Consider the following 16,176-nt stretch of genomic DNA (forward strand, 5'->3'; position numbering starts at 1 on the left):
GGAGTAAAAAATAAGTCTTTCCTTGCCTTGTCTCTCCCACAGGGCACCATCTAAGGAAAATGGTTAAATCTTCAGCAGCCAAATATATCTTTTCCTATGGGTGGAATGTTTTATTATGGGAAGTCAAGCCTGAAGAAATGGCAATTAAGGAGGACTTTGAGTTATACTGTGCATTAGTTCTAAAGCAAAATGAAGCAATTTTTTTTCCCTTTAGGATTGGCTTCAAGAGGAGGATACCAGTAGCAGTAAAAGCTTTTTCACAAAGTAGTGATAGTACTCTTTACTCAGCCCTTTTTATGTGACCCTTACCCAATGCTCATGTTTAGAAACTACTTCTTGTAGATATAGTAGAAAATGTAACTGACTTAGCCAGGAGTTGATTTTTTTTCCTCTACCATCCTGAATTGCTGACTTTAAACACAGAAGAAATTGTTTCTACATGACTCAGATCAGTTTGGAAAGAAATATCTAGTAATACAACTAAGACACAGAAAGTTTTCAAGCTTCTAAGAAAAAATTACATGGAAAACTGAATCTGACTTTTCTATCACCTGTGTGGACACAAAGGCAAATTACAATGCTGAGTTTTGAAGGATTAAACTACATCTTGCTGAGAGAATTGGCATAACTGAAATGGGAAGTTAGTGCTTCCATATATACAAAAAATGTGAACAAATGAAAAAGTGGAAAGAAAATTCATAAATAAAATATATCTTTGTTATTACTTTTGTGCCAGTGTTGTGCCCAAGAATCTTTGTATTTTTTTTTTCCCTGAACAGTCTAGGGTGATATTCTACTAAAAAGTACTGTGAAAGTGAAGTCTCTTTAAGAATGTATTTTCAGTTCTATGAGCAGTATTTTCATATATAAATAGTTACAGAGCTGTCACATTTATAGTTTCTCTTTATATTTCTTAATGAAAGATATTTTAAACCAAATTTTAAATAGTGTCCCAATAGCTATCCAGCTTGCAAGTCTTTGTCTTTCCCTGAATGCATTAAAAAATGTCATTGAACATGTAGATAATATTTTCCGTTTTCCCTCTCATGTAGGCTGAAATGTAGATTGATGCAAACTGTGAGAATTTAAACGAGTTGAATTAGTAAAAATGGAATGTTTATTTCATTATCATTGAAGATCGTGGTGATTTTTAGCTCTGAGCTATCTTGAATCTGCCAAGTTATATGTCTAGTCCTCATTCTCATTGAAGTGCTGGTTATATTCCAAAAACACTCCTTCATTTTCTCATATGTTGTACATTATTTTTTTAATTTAACTCAGAATATGCAAAAAAAGCATGTCTGTTAAAAAACATAGCTAAGATCTGACTACTGAAATGCCTCTGCCTGAATTAAGGCGCAAAGGAGACCATATGCCAAAGTCAATAATGTGGATTTTATTTAACAGTAAATGTGATGTAGAGAGACAGAAAGAAAGAGAAAAGAAAGTGAAGAGAGAGATCAAGCAGAAGACAGTCACCACCCACGGATTCAATGACATCCTGTTGGTCCTTCTTCACCCTGGGCTTCTTGGTGGTAAGGGTCCCGATGTCATTCAAAACTTTTCACCCATTACACATTTTAGCAAACAAAGGAATTAATGTTCAAAGGTTGCACCGTTCTCTAATGCTAATTAGACCACGTGCTCGGTCTTTCTCTTCTTTTGAATCAGTGGTTTCTTGGGTCATTGGGCTGGGAGATGGTCATTGCAATGTCCCCCTGCCAGAATTGGGTTTTGGCAAGTCCGAGCTGACTTCAGCACAGCTGATGAACTGGCTTCCCTCATGGCCCATAAACTCCTCATTCTTTGTGTTCATTTTCAGTGATACATTCTCCCCTAGATATGTTAACCTCCCCCTAGGTCTGAAGTAACATCTGGACAATAGTACCCCTTGATCTTATCTACAGTCTGTGTTCCAGGTATGCACAGAGGAATTTTTGGGGGGCATTCAGTGGTCATTGGTGGCTGCAGATGCCATCTGTCCCATAACTTGTGGTGTTCTCTCTTTGTCCATCATCCTATACATGGTAACTCAAGACTCACAAAGACGGCTCACAACTGGGGATTCTTTGGCCTGGAGAAGAGGAGGCTCTGGTGTTACTTTATTGTGGCCGTTCAAGGCTTGAGGGGAGCCTAGACAAAATATGAAGAGGGATGGTTTGCAAAGGCATGTAGTGATAGAACAGGGACGATTGGCTTGAAATTGAAAGAGATTAGACTTAGATTGGGTATTAAAAAGAAGTTCTTTGCTATGAGGTTGGCAAGGCATATGAGGTTGGAATAGGTTGTCCAGAGAAATTTTGGATGCCCCATCTCTGAAAGTGTTCAAGGCGAGGTTGGATGGGGCTCTGAGCACCCTGGTCTAGTGTAAGGCATGGCAGGCAACGTCAGGGGGGTTGGAAGCAGGTGATTTTTAAGATGCCTCCCAACCCAAACTGGTCTATGATTCTATGAACTCTTATGAGTGGGTGTTTTTTTATTAACAGAACAGAAATTCATGGGATGGTTTATTGAAAACAATTTTACTTTGCTAAAAATAAACTAGGTAAAATTTCCTATGTTTTTAAATGAAATTGTGTCGTTCTTTTTCTTTTACATTAATTAGTCTAATGAATGACAGTATTGGAAACAGCTCATGACCATAGAGAAGAATATCAAATTTGACCTCTTTGGAACAGTTCACTATACTGCTGCATAACCAGGGTTGTATTGACTAGTTCATATAGTTCTGGTCCACTGGTTTATAAGAAATCACAACAACAGAATAATGGTCGATTAAATCTGCTTAAATAAGACAATGGGGTAAATTTACTCTAAGTTATGCTCTTTCCACTGTTAAAATTACTCCAGAAGGAAGCGTTTTCTTATCAGAATAAAAACTTTTATAATGGGGGTTTGTGGCAAGGTTTTGGTAACAGGGAGGGGGCTATGAGCAGACAACAGAAGCTGACCCCATATCAGACAAAGCCAGTTACAGACATCTCCTAAGAGATCCTGCCATGGGCCAAATTTGTGCCCAGCTGCTAGCTCCTCTCTGATATCATATTTAAGCATAGGTAAAAACTCAGCAACTGTGACAAAGAAAATGAGAAAAAGTGAAACCAATAGTGCTGGAGACATCAATGTCACAGAAGAAGGAAGGGAGAAGATGCTCCAGGCAGCAGAGGTTCCCCTGCAGCCCTTTGGAGAGCGTTGTGGTGAGGCAGGCTGTCCTCTTGCAGCCCATGGAGGGCCATGGTGGAGCAGAGATCTGTGTGCAGTCCATGGAGGATCCCATGCTGGACATGTCAGGAGGAAGGTGCAGCAGGTGGAGGAACCATGCAGGAGCAGATTTTCTGGCAGGAGCTGCAGCAACAGAATTCATGCTTGAACAGTATATTGATGAAAGACTGTGCCCCATGGAAAGGAACCTCATTGGAACAGTTAATGAAGGACTGTATCCTGTGGAACTGCATGCTGCAGCAGGGGAATAGTGTGAGAATGAAGGAGTGGCAGGGAGGAGCTCCTATGGGCTGATACACACCCCATTCTCCATCCTCTTGTGCCACTTGAAGGAAAGAGGTCAGGGGTGAGGGACTGAAGCTTAACCTGGGAAGAAGAGGAAGGGGAAAGCACTTTTAGTTTTTTATTTCTCATAATCTTACACTATTATTAATTAGCAATAAACTGAACTCCCCCAAGTCAAATCTGTTTTGCCCATGAAACCAACTGGTAAGAAATCATCATGTTCTTAGCTCTATTCTAAAGTTCTTTAATCTTTTTTCTCCCTCTGTCCTGTGGAGGAGCATCTCGGTGAGCACCTGGCAGCCAGCCATGGCTAACCCACACCACTGCAGAAAGGGAATACGACCGATGATTATTTATATGTAATTACCTGCAAGCTTTCATAGGGCATTTAATTTGTAAAACAAATGATTTTTCCATTAGATGTAGTAAAAGCATTTAAACTTCCTATTTCTCAACACAATTTTAAACAAGACACCTGAAAATATATAATAGGAATATTGGTGCAGAATTAGTACACAGTAAGGAAAGAAGAAAATATGAGATTATTTATATGTTTATATTATTATGTAAAATATTAGATTAATTTCTTTATTGCTTGTAAAGGGGAATTTTTCAAAACACATATCTAAGATACATGTTTGTAGATTAAAACAGTGTTTTCTAAGTGCAAACACTTTAAAGGTTAATATTTTTCCTGATTCTGAATTGTTTTTTTAGAAAATTACCATGTCACTACTTACTCCATACAGGAGTTTTTTTGTTTCATTTTCTTTTTGTAAGAGAGAGATGCATGATTTCATTGAACTCTAGTCAATGCCCACAGGACATTAAGAAACAACTAAGAGTCTCCAGAAATATGCTGCCATTTCAAAACTGTGCTTCTATTTGTGGATGCCAATAAAGTCGTGCAATGTGTAACGAGAAGCTTGGTTATACATTGCCTTTTAAATCCATTTGTATTTTTATTGATTATCTAACTGGAAAGGAAAGCATTAATTTATTAACAGAAATAGCATTTTGTTCAGTTAAGATGATTAGTAAATCCACTTTTATCTTCTGATGTGTTCACTGATTGATGGTATGCTAAAATTTCACTTTAAACTCTCTTACAAAGATAAACCCCAAAGCTTAAACAGTAAATAACAGGGTTTTATTTGTCCTGTTCTAATCTATGTTTTCTTCCTTTCAAATGTTAATAGCCTTAAGAATTATTTTATCCTATCTTAGCATAAGCAGTCATTCATGACCCTTTTCTAATTATGATCAGTAGATTCCTGAAATGGCATTGCCTGGAAAATATTCTATTCATGATTGAAGGAGGCAATTGAATCGCATTTGCAGTCTTATGCAGTTATATTTGTTGAATATATTTAGAATATCCTTTGAAATTAGTGTTGGGTTTTAGGTAATTTTGATTTAGACTGTACAAAATTATGAATAGACTTTTTTTATTTCAGTTGACTAAAATTCCAGTGTTCTTCCTGAAGTCACATGATAAAAGGTCTGTAGTAGTAAAAGACATCCAAGAATCTTAATGTTTTCTGAGAAATAATATGCTTACTGGCATATTTTAAATGCAGCATTTAAGATTTCTTTCAATTTAAAATGGGTAAAATAGACTCAGGTTATTCTGAGAAAACTTTTTAGTTGAGAAAGTCATGGAGACAGGCGGACTGGGGAATACAAGGGTAGAGATTTCAGTAGCATTCTCTAACTGTTAAGCAAGTCAACAATGCAATAAGTGCATATTATTTTGGCCTGTATCTTGAAAAGTATTTCAAAATACTCTAGAGGGAGATTGAGACATCCCTCAGAAAAGAAACACTTAATTCAGGAAGGAGGAAATCAACATGGCACAGACAACATAGGTTCACAAAATAGAGTCCTACATGACTAATTTGATATATTTCTCTGATAAAGTCATCTGCCTGTGTGTGAAGGGAAGGTGGTAGATGTAGTTTTTCTGAGTTTTACTAAGGCTATTAATTCTGTGCCTCACAGCATCCTTCTGTACAAGTTATCCAACTGTGGGATGAGTGTTTTTAGAGTGTGCTCTGATAAACTGGTTGAAGAGCAGAGCTCAAAGGGTTGTACTGAATGGGGCTACATCTGTCTGCCAATTGACCACCAGTAGTGTTCCTCAGGATTCAATTTTAGGGCCTGTTTCATTCAGTATACTTATCAATGATATATTTATTAACTATCTGGATGCAGGAGCTGAGCACACCATTAGCAGGCTTGTAAATGATAGCAAGCTGGGAGCTGCTGTTGACTCTCTTGAGGCATAGGATGCCTTGTAGAGGGATCTAGACAGATTGGAGCATTAGGTAATGAATAATGGGATGAAATGTAACAAGAACAAATGCCATATTCTGCTCCAAGGGTGGAGAACTGTAATAAACTGGGAGATGAATGGCTGGAGAGCAGTCTTGGAGGAAGGACCCTGGGGGTGCTGCTCTGCAGCAGGCTCAGTGTGAGTCAGCAGAGTGCTCTGGAAGTCCTGAGGGCAAATACCATCCTGGGATGGCTGAATCAGTGTCATCAGCCAGTCAAACGAAGTGATTGTCCCGCTCTATTCAGTGTTGGTGTGGCCTCACCTGGAGCTCTTTGTACAATTCTGCCCCCCACAATTTAGGAAGGATCTAAAGGTCCTTGAATGAATGCAGAGAAGGACAAAAAAGCAGGTGAAAGGGCTGGAGGCAATGTCCTTGGAGAAGCAGCTAGGGATTTTAGGCTTGTGTAGCTTGGAGAAAAAGAGGTTGAGGGGCAGATTCATCACCCTGTGCCGCTTCCTGAGGAGGAAAAGTGGAGAAGGAATTGCTGAACTTTCTCCCCAGTGTCCAGTAACCAGATAGCAATGCATAGCAATGGTTCAAAGTTGTGCCAAAGAAGGTTTAGAATGGACATTAGGAAGCATTTCTTTGCAGACAGTGTGGTCAAACACTGGAAAAGGCTTCCTAGAGAGGTGGTCAGTGCCCCAAAGCTGTCAGTGTTTAAGAGGCATATGAACAATACCCTTAATAACACGCTTTAGCTTTTGGTCAGCTCTGAAGTGGTCAGGCAGTTGGAGTAGATGGTCATTGTAGGTCTCTTCCAGCTGAGCTATTTTAGTTTATTTTATTCCAAACACAGTGTTAGCCACTGTTTCCATATCAACTAGTATGAGACCACAAGACCACATAAATCATTCTTTCCTATCTTTCTGCACATGTAACAATATTAAATAATACACGTTTATGGTATTAAACAAAGTTTAATTGATCATTGTGAAAATTATTTCCATGTCATTCTATCACTGTGTTTACAATCAGTTTTCAAAATTGATCCACATAAAAGAGTCATAATATTTATTGTCTTAAAAAGGAAAATAGGAAAGACTATTTTTCCATTGTTTTAGGCACCATTCATCTCAAAAGATGAACAGCTCAATTGTTTGCTACCAGATTTAAGGTTAGTTTTCTTGGCTTACCCATAATTATGCTTGGTGACCTTGTGCAAATCCTTCCTGCACAAATGTGTGTATCTTCACTTCCCACATTTAAATGTAAGAGGAATGGGTGGGAACACTGGTGTATAGCAAATATCATAGGTGTATATTTAAGATCAGGAAATATTCTAGTACTATTATAGAAAGGTCATAAATTAGCATTACCATACATTCTCAACTGCAGCCATGGTAATCATACATCATCTTATTTTGACTCACTTTCAAGTGACTAATTTATAGGTTTACTTCTTCAGAGAGGCCTCTGAAGTTCTCTGTGTATGTAAAGATGAAATAAATATTTTGTTTAGATAATGGAAGTAGCTGAGTTTTTTTTTGTCTCAGGGAATAGGGAGAAATCATGAAAAATTAGGGCATTTTGTGTGATCTATAAGAGGCAAGAAAGAAAACCTAAAAAGTGCTATTCAGAGGGTGCCCAAAACTAAATTATGACCAATAAGTGACCAGAAAGATATGTGTGGGATAAATGTCAATATTAACTACCCCGAAAGAAACGAAAATTTTCTCACGAGAAAGAAAAGATACGGTACTGACATTCTGAAATATAAATTTTAAAACTAGCATGATGTGGTGATATTTTATTGTCACCATGACTTTTAGACCAGCCAGGTGCATCCTACCTCCTGGGTAGTATAATACAGTGATCAGCTATGAAAGGGTTTATGGTAGAGTTAGAATGAGCAGCAGAAACTAGCTTCTGGTTTAATTTCCCTCAATACCCATGTTACTCTACCAAACTGTTAGCACAGAAATGATCTACAGCACCAATTAAGCATTATTTGGTTTTCAACAGATTTAGAAATAGAGACAGGAAAGAAAGAATCCCAGTTTCTTCAGTAATTCCTAATATCATTTGACATGATTTTTAGGCGCAGTTATTACTGTGGGATGAAAAGGTACTCTGGAGCATATAGGTATTTTGGCCAGTGCTGAAACCATATTTTATCCTTAAAAGAGCTCAATTTCTAATGGCTTGTCAGAGGGAAAAAAAAGAGAAAGATCTTATCTCTAAAGCTTATCTAAATGATACAAGCTTTTGTCAGTAAGCTGTTGTGCTGTCATACTTTCAAGTGCTTCAGTGTAACCATAGAAGTACATTTGGCTTCTACAGCACTTAAAAGTCAATAATTATGCCCTTTTCATTTCTATTGTTCACATCAACATTTTCAATACAGACATTTCACACTCTGTAGCATCATGAAGAAGCTGGCGTAAGAAAAGCAGAAGGAGTTTTAGAGAAAGTCAGTGTGCCATTTCACAATGCATGGAACAAGACAAGAGATCTTTTGTCTAATATAAAACCTTGAACCAGTGAGCTAATACAGGGAGGACGTTTGAATTATGAACAAAAGAATTACGAATCTTATTTTATTGTCAATTCTTGTAAGTATTACATGTTTAAACTCCATTTAAAAATAAGTTGTCTCACAGTATCGCTGTACCTTGTTGATGAACTTGCAAATCAGCTATTGGCAACAAAGACAGAATTCACTGATTGTATATCCCTTAGCATGTACTGAGGGGGAGTGGCTGAAATTAATTCAGCATTACAAACATGAAAGAGGGTAAAGAATGTATAAAAGTAGTCAAAACACAGACACTTCTGCTCTAACATCCCATCTCCAGCAACCTAAAGCTCAGAAAGGGTCATAAGAATGTTTTGTTCCCAGCTTCAAAGCATCTGCAGCTCAGAGATTCCTGTGTAATCAATAATCTTTAATACTTTTCTTTTTTTGTGTGGTCCTGGGTTACAAAAGAAATCAAGAGATCTAACAACTCCCTCTCAGAAAGGACATAGCTTTAAAGACAACTAGAGCCCTCAGATATGTTTTCAGTTTATAGGGAAATGAGGAATGAAACAAATATATTGCTGAGCAATTACAGCAAGCCTTGTGAAATAGAATCTGCACATACTCATTATCAATTGCACATGGCAAACAAAATTATAATTTATGTCTCCCTGGATGGCTGAAAGTTGCTGACGTTTTTATAAATTGTAATTTTTCTAAAATTCTCAAAATCTCCTTTTCCAGTTTGTCTTAGTTATGTTACTTCTACGTGACATTTACAATTTTTTTTCATGGACAATCAATAAAGTAAAATTTAAATAAAAATGAGACATGTAGACAATATGGTAAATTTGAGATGCATTAATTTTGCTATGTGATAATTAGAAGAAACACTTAAGGAAAGGTTATTTCTGTAATCTAAATGTATATGTGATAATTTTTGGGTATTTGTAATAAAATTTTTTTTCTTTTAATTTTTTTAAATGAAAGAAAAGTGTAATGCACCTGTCACCCAGGTAGAACTGGGGGTCCTGTGATACTGGTATTTTTTTCCACTGCTTTATGAAAGTAAAACACACAAGCAAAGCAAGAAACAAACTACTGACTTCCATTTCAGACTCAACCTCTTCCCAGGACATAATGTGAACTCCTCTCACAGACCATGAACATTTTAAAGTCCTTCTTCCCAAAGGTAAAACATGGAACATTTTAAATAAAGTCCACCTTTTGCTTTAGAAGAGAACAGTTAGAGCAATTGGAAAGCAACGACAATGGCCAACACCACTTCTAGAAACATGCACCCTGACTCTAGCATATTTTCCTTGGTTCTTATAAAAAATCAGGAATACATAGAGACAATGCATGCAGTATTCCTATATATATCTGACGTGCACTTCTTCAATGAAACCTTCTTGTATGTCTTTCTGCACAGTGTTTGCCTCTCCTCTTTGCTGTTAGCCTTGTTGCTGCAGGGCTTTTTGGTGATCTCCCATACCTTCACTCACTATCATGGTAGAATCTCCAGCAACAGAGAAGGAACTTTGTCTGGTCCCAAATCCTGTGTTCGCTTTCTTCCACCTCTTTACTCTGAAATGGAATTTTTAAAAAGGTGTGACCACAACATGAAACAGAAAAGTCAGTTCAAGTTTAAATAGTTGCAGCTCAAATTCCTTCTAAGAAAAAGATTTCAGTAGTATTTCAATTAGAATTTAGATGAGAAAATCTTTCTGTATTGTACACATTGGATACTTTTTTAGCTGATTCCTTAATAAGAAATGAAAAAGCATAGGGTTTCAGAGCAATTACTTGGAATTGTCTTTCACAGTGAGAAGCAAGCCATGCTTTGGATGATTAGGAGCCATTACTCATTGATTGGCAGTTCTGAACTTCAGTCTTATTTCTATTCAAGATACATTTAAAGCACTTACACTCAACTCATGAGTCTTTTTGGCAAGAAGAGAAAGTGGGAAATAGTGTAAAAGATCAAACAGGTCTCAAACTTCTCATTTGACCGAATTCTAGCCACTAGTTTGGCATAACGTCTTAATACTAAATGAATAACAATAAGGAGATATAGTATAAGCACTATAAAATTTATAACTGAAACATAACAATGATAAAAGTATGTCAGTTTTTATAATTTTTGAGTTGATAAGTCGCATTCCTAATACCAATGTGCAGCAGACCAAGAACATCCACTCAAACTGGGTGTCAGAAACTGGCTATTACACTCTGGGGAATTTAGAGCACAGTGAACAGACAATAGTCTTGCACAGAACTGCAGACATTTATCGAAATTTAGCATCTTAAGTACACACAAAGTAGCTACACTACAAGTTGACTCAAGAAGACTACATGTAAGAGTGAGGAAATCATGTCAGATCTAAACTGTTCCTGTATGTTGCTAGTTTTTATCTCATCCATGATTAATTTATTGTGCTTTAAGCTTAGGGGTGTACATCTCCAATTCCCTCCATGTCATCTTTGCATTTTCATTCAAATCCTACCAAAAGCCATGGTGCAATTACTGTGTTACTTGTCCCTTTATGTGTCTTGAACAGGTTTTCAGAAAAGGGAATTCACAAACACATTGGTTTACTCTTGATTCTGGGACCCCAATAGTCTTGTGAACAAAGTCTGAATAAAATATCAAGGAACCTGAGACTTTTTACCAAAATGTGGAGACTGTAATGGTACTCAGTTAATTCTTTGCAATTGTAATACATTTGTAAATCCATTCCCTGACAGTATGGACAGGTCAGTCATGCCACTGTGCACACACATCTAATCTAATCTGCCTACTATTCATAAAACAACAATGTTCTTAGAAAAAAACAGCGTAACATGTCAAAAGCATTTAAGCTGCCTAAGTGTAAAAGCCTTTGAGCTGGCAAAGCAGTGTAATTCTTTATAGCGTCAGGGACCCCGTGATGCTCCTGTCTACTGATTAACATCCCCACTAATTACTCAGGATACAGACTGATTGCCAAGCCCTGCATCAGTAAGAATCAATAAGCTGGCAAGTTCTTCACCCTGCTGGATTCACAAGACTAGGCTGTGCAGCAACTTGGTTGCTGTTACTGAATTTTACTGGAATCCCTTTGAAAGAGATGGCTGTTTCCTTTTTAATTACTTTCATTTAATGATTTCCAATAATGACTTTGCCTTATAAAAAATTCCAGATAAGTTATATGAACAACTCCTTATTAAAATACTTGTGCAAAATTACTCAGTTCTATCCTCTCCCATTCATGTGCTAATCAAAGATATATTAATATAAATTTAAAGTAGAATTCCTACAACTAGCAACTGAAAAACTTTTAATTTAAATTTAAAGAAAAACCTAAAATATCTGAAAAATTATTAGGTGTAACTGATGGCTATGGACTTAAATTACTTGATTTCCTGGGAATATACATAGTAAATTTTCAGGACAAATCAAGTTACTTGTTTTTAAAATATTTCTTATTTAAACATTTCAGAAACAATTAGTCTGGCATAGCTAGATATATGTAAGGTTACTGACACTATAAAAAGTTAGGAGGTTTTCATTATGCCTTCTATTTCATATTTAAACTAATGCAGCTGCACATATAATGAGATGCTACCAGAACTTCTCTGTGAATATTAGAATGGTAAGTTTTAAACATTCAGACAAAAGTACTCACACTTGCCAGAAATTACTAAATCTTAGCTTAAAAAATTAGACCTGATCTGTAATATCTTATAAGAATGGCTATTGACCAGCTAATATGCAACAATGTCCTTTTATTTCCATATTGGTTTAAACAGTCTTCAAACACCTCCAGCAAGAAGCCCTGAGATCAGTAATTTAATGAAGAAACACTGAGATCAGTGTTTTAATGAAGGGAATTTTTGCCAGGATATAACTGGAGTAAGTCACATGTATGTCAAAAGGATTTGGCCCAGTTGCTCTTCTCTGACACATGATGTATTTCCTCTGACTACTTTTGATCTTCTGTGACTTCAATGTGTGTATTCCATGTGATGGAAGCAATGAACAACCTATTTAAATGTGAATATTTATGAAGATTGGGCCATAAAAACAGTTAAGGAAACCTTTTCCTTTGGTATTCTGCATCAGCCAAGCTTGAAAACATGTGGTATCTAGGAAATTGTCGGAACTCAGGACATCCCTCTGGGTGCCCTGGATGGCCCGAGTCGCTGGCAGGGATCTCTGAGACCCTGGCATACAGCCAAAGACACGTGGGGTTTTGATCTCAGCCTGTGGAGCAAATTACCAACTCTGTATGAAGAATTACAAGTCACAAAAGTTTAGGTACTATAGTAGAAGTAGTCACAAAGTGAAGGGAAGAGTTTTTGAGTGCTGTACAGGGGGGTTTTGGGCCTTGTACAGCGGGGTCTGAATTTTTTACATGGGGGTCAGAAGTTCTAAGATGGAGGGATTTGGGCGTGCCCTGTCCTCTTTCTTTCTCCTTCCTAACCTCCATGTTCATGGTGATGCTGGCACTCACAGATTGGTTTAGAGTAGAAAATCACCATTCAATATAGGTAATAGGCATTGGGGAAAAAGTATAAACATGTAACATATAATGTATGATATAAAAGATGGCACCGGCCCCCCTGGGAGGGCAGTGTGCCTTTGTCTGACCTGCTGAACAGGCCACAGCAGCTCAGGAAGAAAATCTTTTAGATAACACGCAATAAACTACCTTGAGCCCGGACAACTGAAGACTACTGAGTCTTTTTTTGAAGGCACGGGTTGGAGGAGAGACTTTTCCATCTTTCAGGGTCACCCCAATCCAGGGGAAAGCCCTGACAGGAAATGATGTCACAAGAAGTTGTATTTTGTTTCTCAGCGGGAAGGGCACTAGGAGCCAAGTGAAATGGGAAACTTTGCTGCCAGCTGGAGCTAGTTGAGGCTCCTTGGAGCAGTCAGGGAAGAAGCCAGTTGGATGGGTGCCCAAGTAACAAGAAAAAGGACAAGAGAAAATGACCTCAAGTTGTGCCAGTGCAGGTTTAGATATTAGGTTTGGATATTAGGAAAAAAGTCTTTATTAAAAGAGTTGTCAAGCACTGAAACCAGCTGCCCAGGGAAGTAGTTGTGTCCTCATCTCTGGAGGTGTTCAAAAGATGTGTAGATATGATGCTTAGGGACATAATTTAGTGGTGCTGTGTTAACTGGTGAACTTAATGATCTTGAAGATCTTTTCCAACCTAAAGGATTCTATAATTCTATGATTCTATGGTTGTACCGTCCCGGTTGTGCAAAGCCTGGTGAGCTCTGCAGCTGTTGCTGTTGCTTTAGCCATCTGTTTGGTCAGCACTGACTGTGAGTCGAAACCCATCTGCATGTGAAATACTCAGCTGTATTTCAAATTACTTCCAGACAGGGACTAAGACTATGGAAGTCTTAAAAAGAAAAGAAATGAGCAACTGCTCTTAAAGAAAATTTTAAAAATGGGGTATAAATTAATAAGAAAAATAATGTGCATGGGTTTCAAGCTCCAGATAAATAAGCAAAACATTTTAAAGCCTTTTTCCTAACAGCAGACAAATAGAAAATGCTATCAAAGTCAGCTAACAAAATTGTGAAAAGGCACAAGCATATAAAAAGGCAGCATATCATATGTCCACCAATATCTGGTACAACAGAAATATTAAGAAAGCCATTAAGATACTGTGCCCATTGTAACCAGGTATACAATAACATGTGGTACATTTCCTGCTTCACTGTGCATTTCCTTGCTTTTGTTGTTTAGTATCACTGTTTTAGAGCTCAATTAATATAGTTTGTGCATGCATTTCTCCACAGAATGGTATAAAAAATTCAGCTGCTGTTTAAATTAATCTCTTTTTTTTATGAAAGTGCACAGTAAGTATTAATAGAAGGCAGGATTTTTTCCAAACCTTAATTAGATGGAAGAGCTAGATAGAACTATTTTAAGGTAGCTACACATGATGCTTAAATTATTATTGTTGTCTTACTTAATCCTCACACAATTTGCTGTAATGATTCTACAGAGAGACATTACAAGGTTGTTGTTTGTTTTATTCAAGGATGACTTCCCAAGGACAGATATGTGCATTTCTCAGGAGTACAGATTAGAGGCAAAATTGTGAGGGATTAGTGTAGCAGCCTTAAAGAAAATACAGCAAGAAATGTAAGGGGACTATATTCTGATAAGCATTCACCTGTACATGTTGAGAAAAGAGGGAAATGAAGATCTATGAAATATTTTTCTCCTCTAAGGACACTTATTCTTGAAAAACTAAAGATTAAGGAATTTCCGGATTTCCAAAAACAAGATGAAAGTTATTTTTAAAACACATTATCTTTCTTTTTGGTATTTACAGATTCCATATGCCTCTTGGATGAGATAAATTTTGCCACACTAGGTTAATCTACCAAGGTTCCTATTTGAATTTAGGACTCCTATGGCAACCAAAACAACAGTTCTCTTCTCAAAGGAATACTCTTAACTATCTCATGTGCTTTTCTAAAAGGCATATACTGTGTCATGAGTTTGATATAGAAAATGAAATAAGAATGAAAATGAGTCTTTACCACTAAAATCTCAAATACTTGCATCACTTACATTGTTTTGATCAAATAATTTAGACCAAATAACTAATACACTGGATATGTAATTTTTAAATATAAAATATGAGAATTTACTTAGTAATGATCAATAATAAATTTCAGTTCAGAACCACTTCAATTTGTCATTTACCATCTCAACAATGGTGCTGTGCTAAGCTGTTTTCATGAGTGGATAAAGAAGGAAGGGATCTTTGGTGTGAAACCAAATCAGAGTTTGGAAAGGAAATCACTATAAGCTTGAGCTAGCATCTACTGGTATAAACTAAACTACAAATTCAGACATTTATTCATTAATAAAATAATTAATATTCTGAGTGGAATTGCAGGCTAATGCCCAAGTTATAGGACATGGATTTATGTCAGCTTCTGCTTTAATTAAAATGTATTTGCGATTTAGCATTAGGGGACTGTGAAAGATCATGAGTGAACATATGGACGTTGAATTAGGTTTCATATTTTACACTGCAGAAATTACTCAAACCCACTGTAAACTCACCCACTATGCAATTCCAATCTCTAAAAATACTACATGTGCTCTCAAACAGCATGACTTTTTCTTTAAATGTTAAAGTTGTGTTTCCTTTGAGATCCACAAGAGCACAAGCCATCTCGTTCTTCATTTCTCATTAAATTATTTTTACTTATTAAACTCATGAAAAATTATGCTTTTATTTTTCTTACAAGAAAATGTTTGTGTTTTCTTATATAATTATAACCCCTTTTAACTTCAAAATTTATACCAGAATAAATTTCCCAAGTACATTTCTGGGTACAGTGTATTACAATATGTACCCCTGAAATTCACTATACAATTACATGCAATATTTTCCCTAAAATAGAATATGACAAAATTATTATTTTCATTAAACTTTTGCTACTAAACCTAACCCTTTGCTTCTGTATCACAGTAATTGTGCTGAAATTTTGGATAAGTTACTGACTGTAAGAACTTTTAGAATGGTAGAGGATAAATACAAATCAGTGGATACTTATTCGGAAAGGACTTTGAACAGTCTTTCATAAACTCAGGTCTTGTTAACTGTGGTTTTCCAAAAGAGGAATCATTCCCATTTACAACATAATTATTGCACTGTTCTGACATATGATTCTGACATATAATAAGAATTAAAATGACCTTTACAATAAAAGCTCTCCTTTTCTTAAATTGTCAGTTCTCAGATATTCAGATATTTTTTCTCATAATAGCTTTGCATAAAAACATCTTTCTTCAATTATAATGTTTTAGAATATGACCATGGCAGGCTATGGGATGACCAAATAACACAACT

The 16,176-nt window shown here is 36.5% G+C and overlaps 1 protein-coding gene across 4 annotated transcripts in view; it reads right to left on the bottom strand.

Moving 5' to 3' along the window:
• Positions 1 to 1,182: 1,182 nt before the first annotated feature.
• Positions 1,183 to 16,176, bottom strand: part of CCDC102B (coiled-coil domain containing 102B) — a 145,650-nt gene continuing 130,656 nt past the window's right edge. For 2 of the 4 annotated variants that reach the window (XM_038128783.1, XM_038128778.1), the window contains one exon: positions 6,791 to 9,888. In XM_038128783.1, coding sequence (XP_037984711.1) covers positions 9,799 to 9,888 — 90 coding nt within the window. In that variant the 3' untranslated portion in view covers positions 6,791 to 9,798. Of the gene's footprint in view, positions 3,589 to 6,790; positions 9,889 to 16,176 lie in introns of those variants that run through there. The other 2 variants (XM_038128779.1, XR_005255908.1) reach the window with 2 other exon arrangements.

Source organism: Motacilla alba, chromosome 2 (genome assembly GCF_015832195.1).
Source record: "Motacilla alba alba isolate MOTALB_02 chromosome 2, Motacilla_alba_V1.0_pri, whole genome shotgun sequence".
Classification (NCBI taxonomy): Eukaryota; Metazoa; Chordata; class Aves; order Passeriformes; family Motacillidae; genus Motacilla; species Motacilla alba.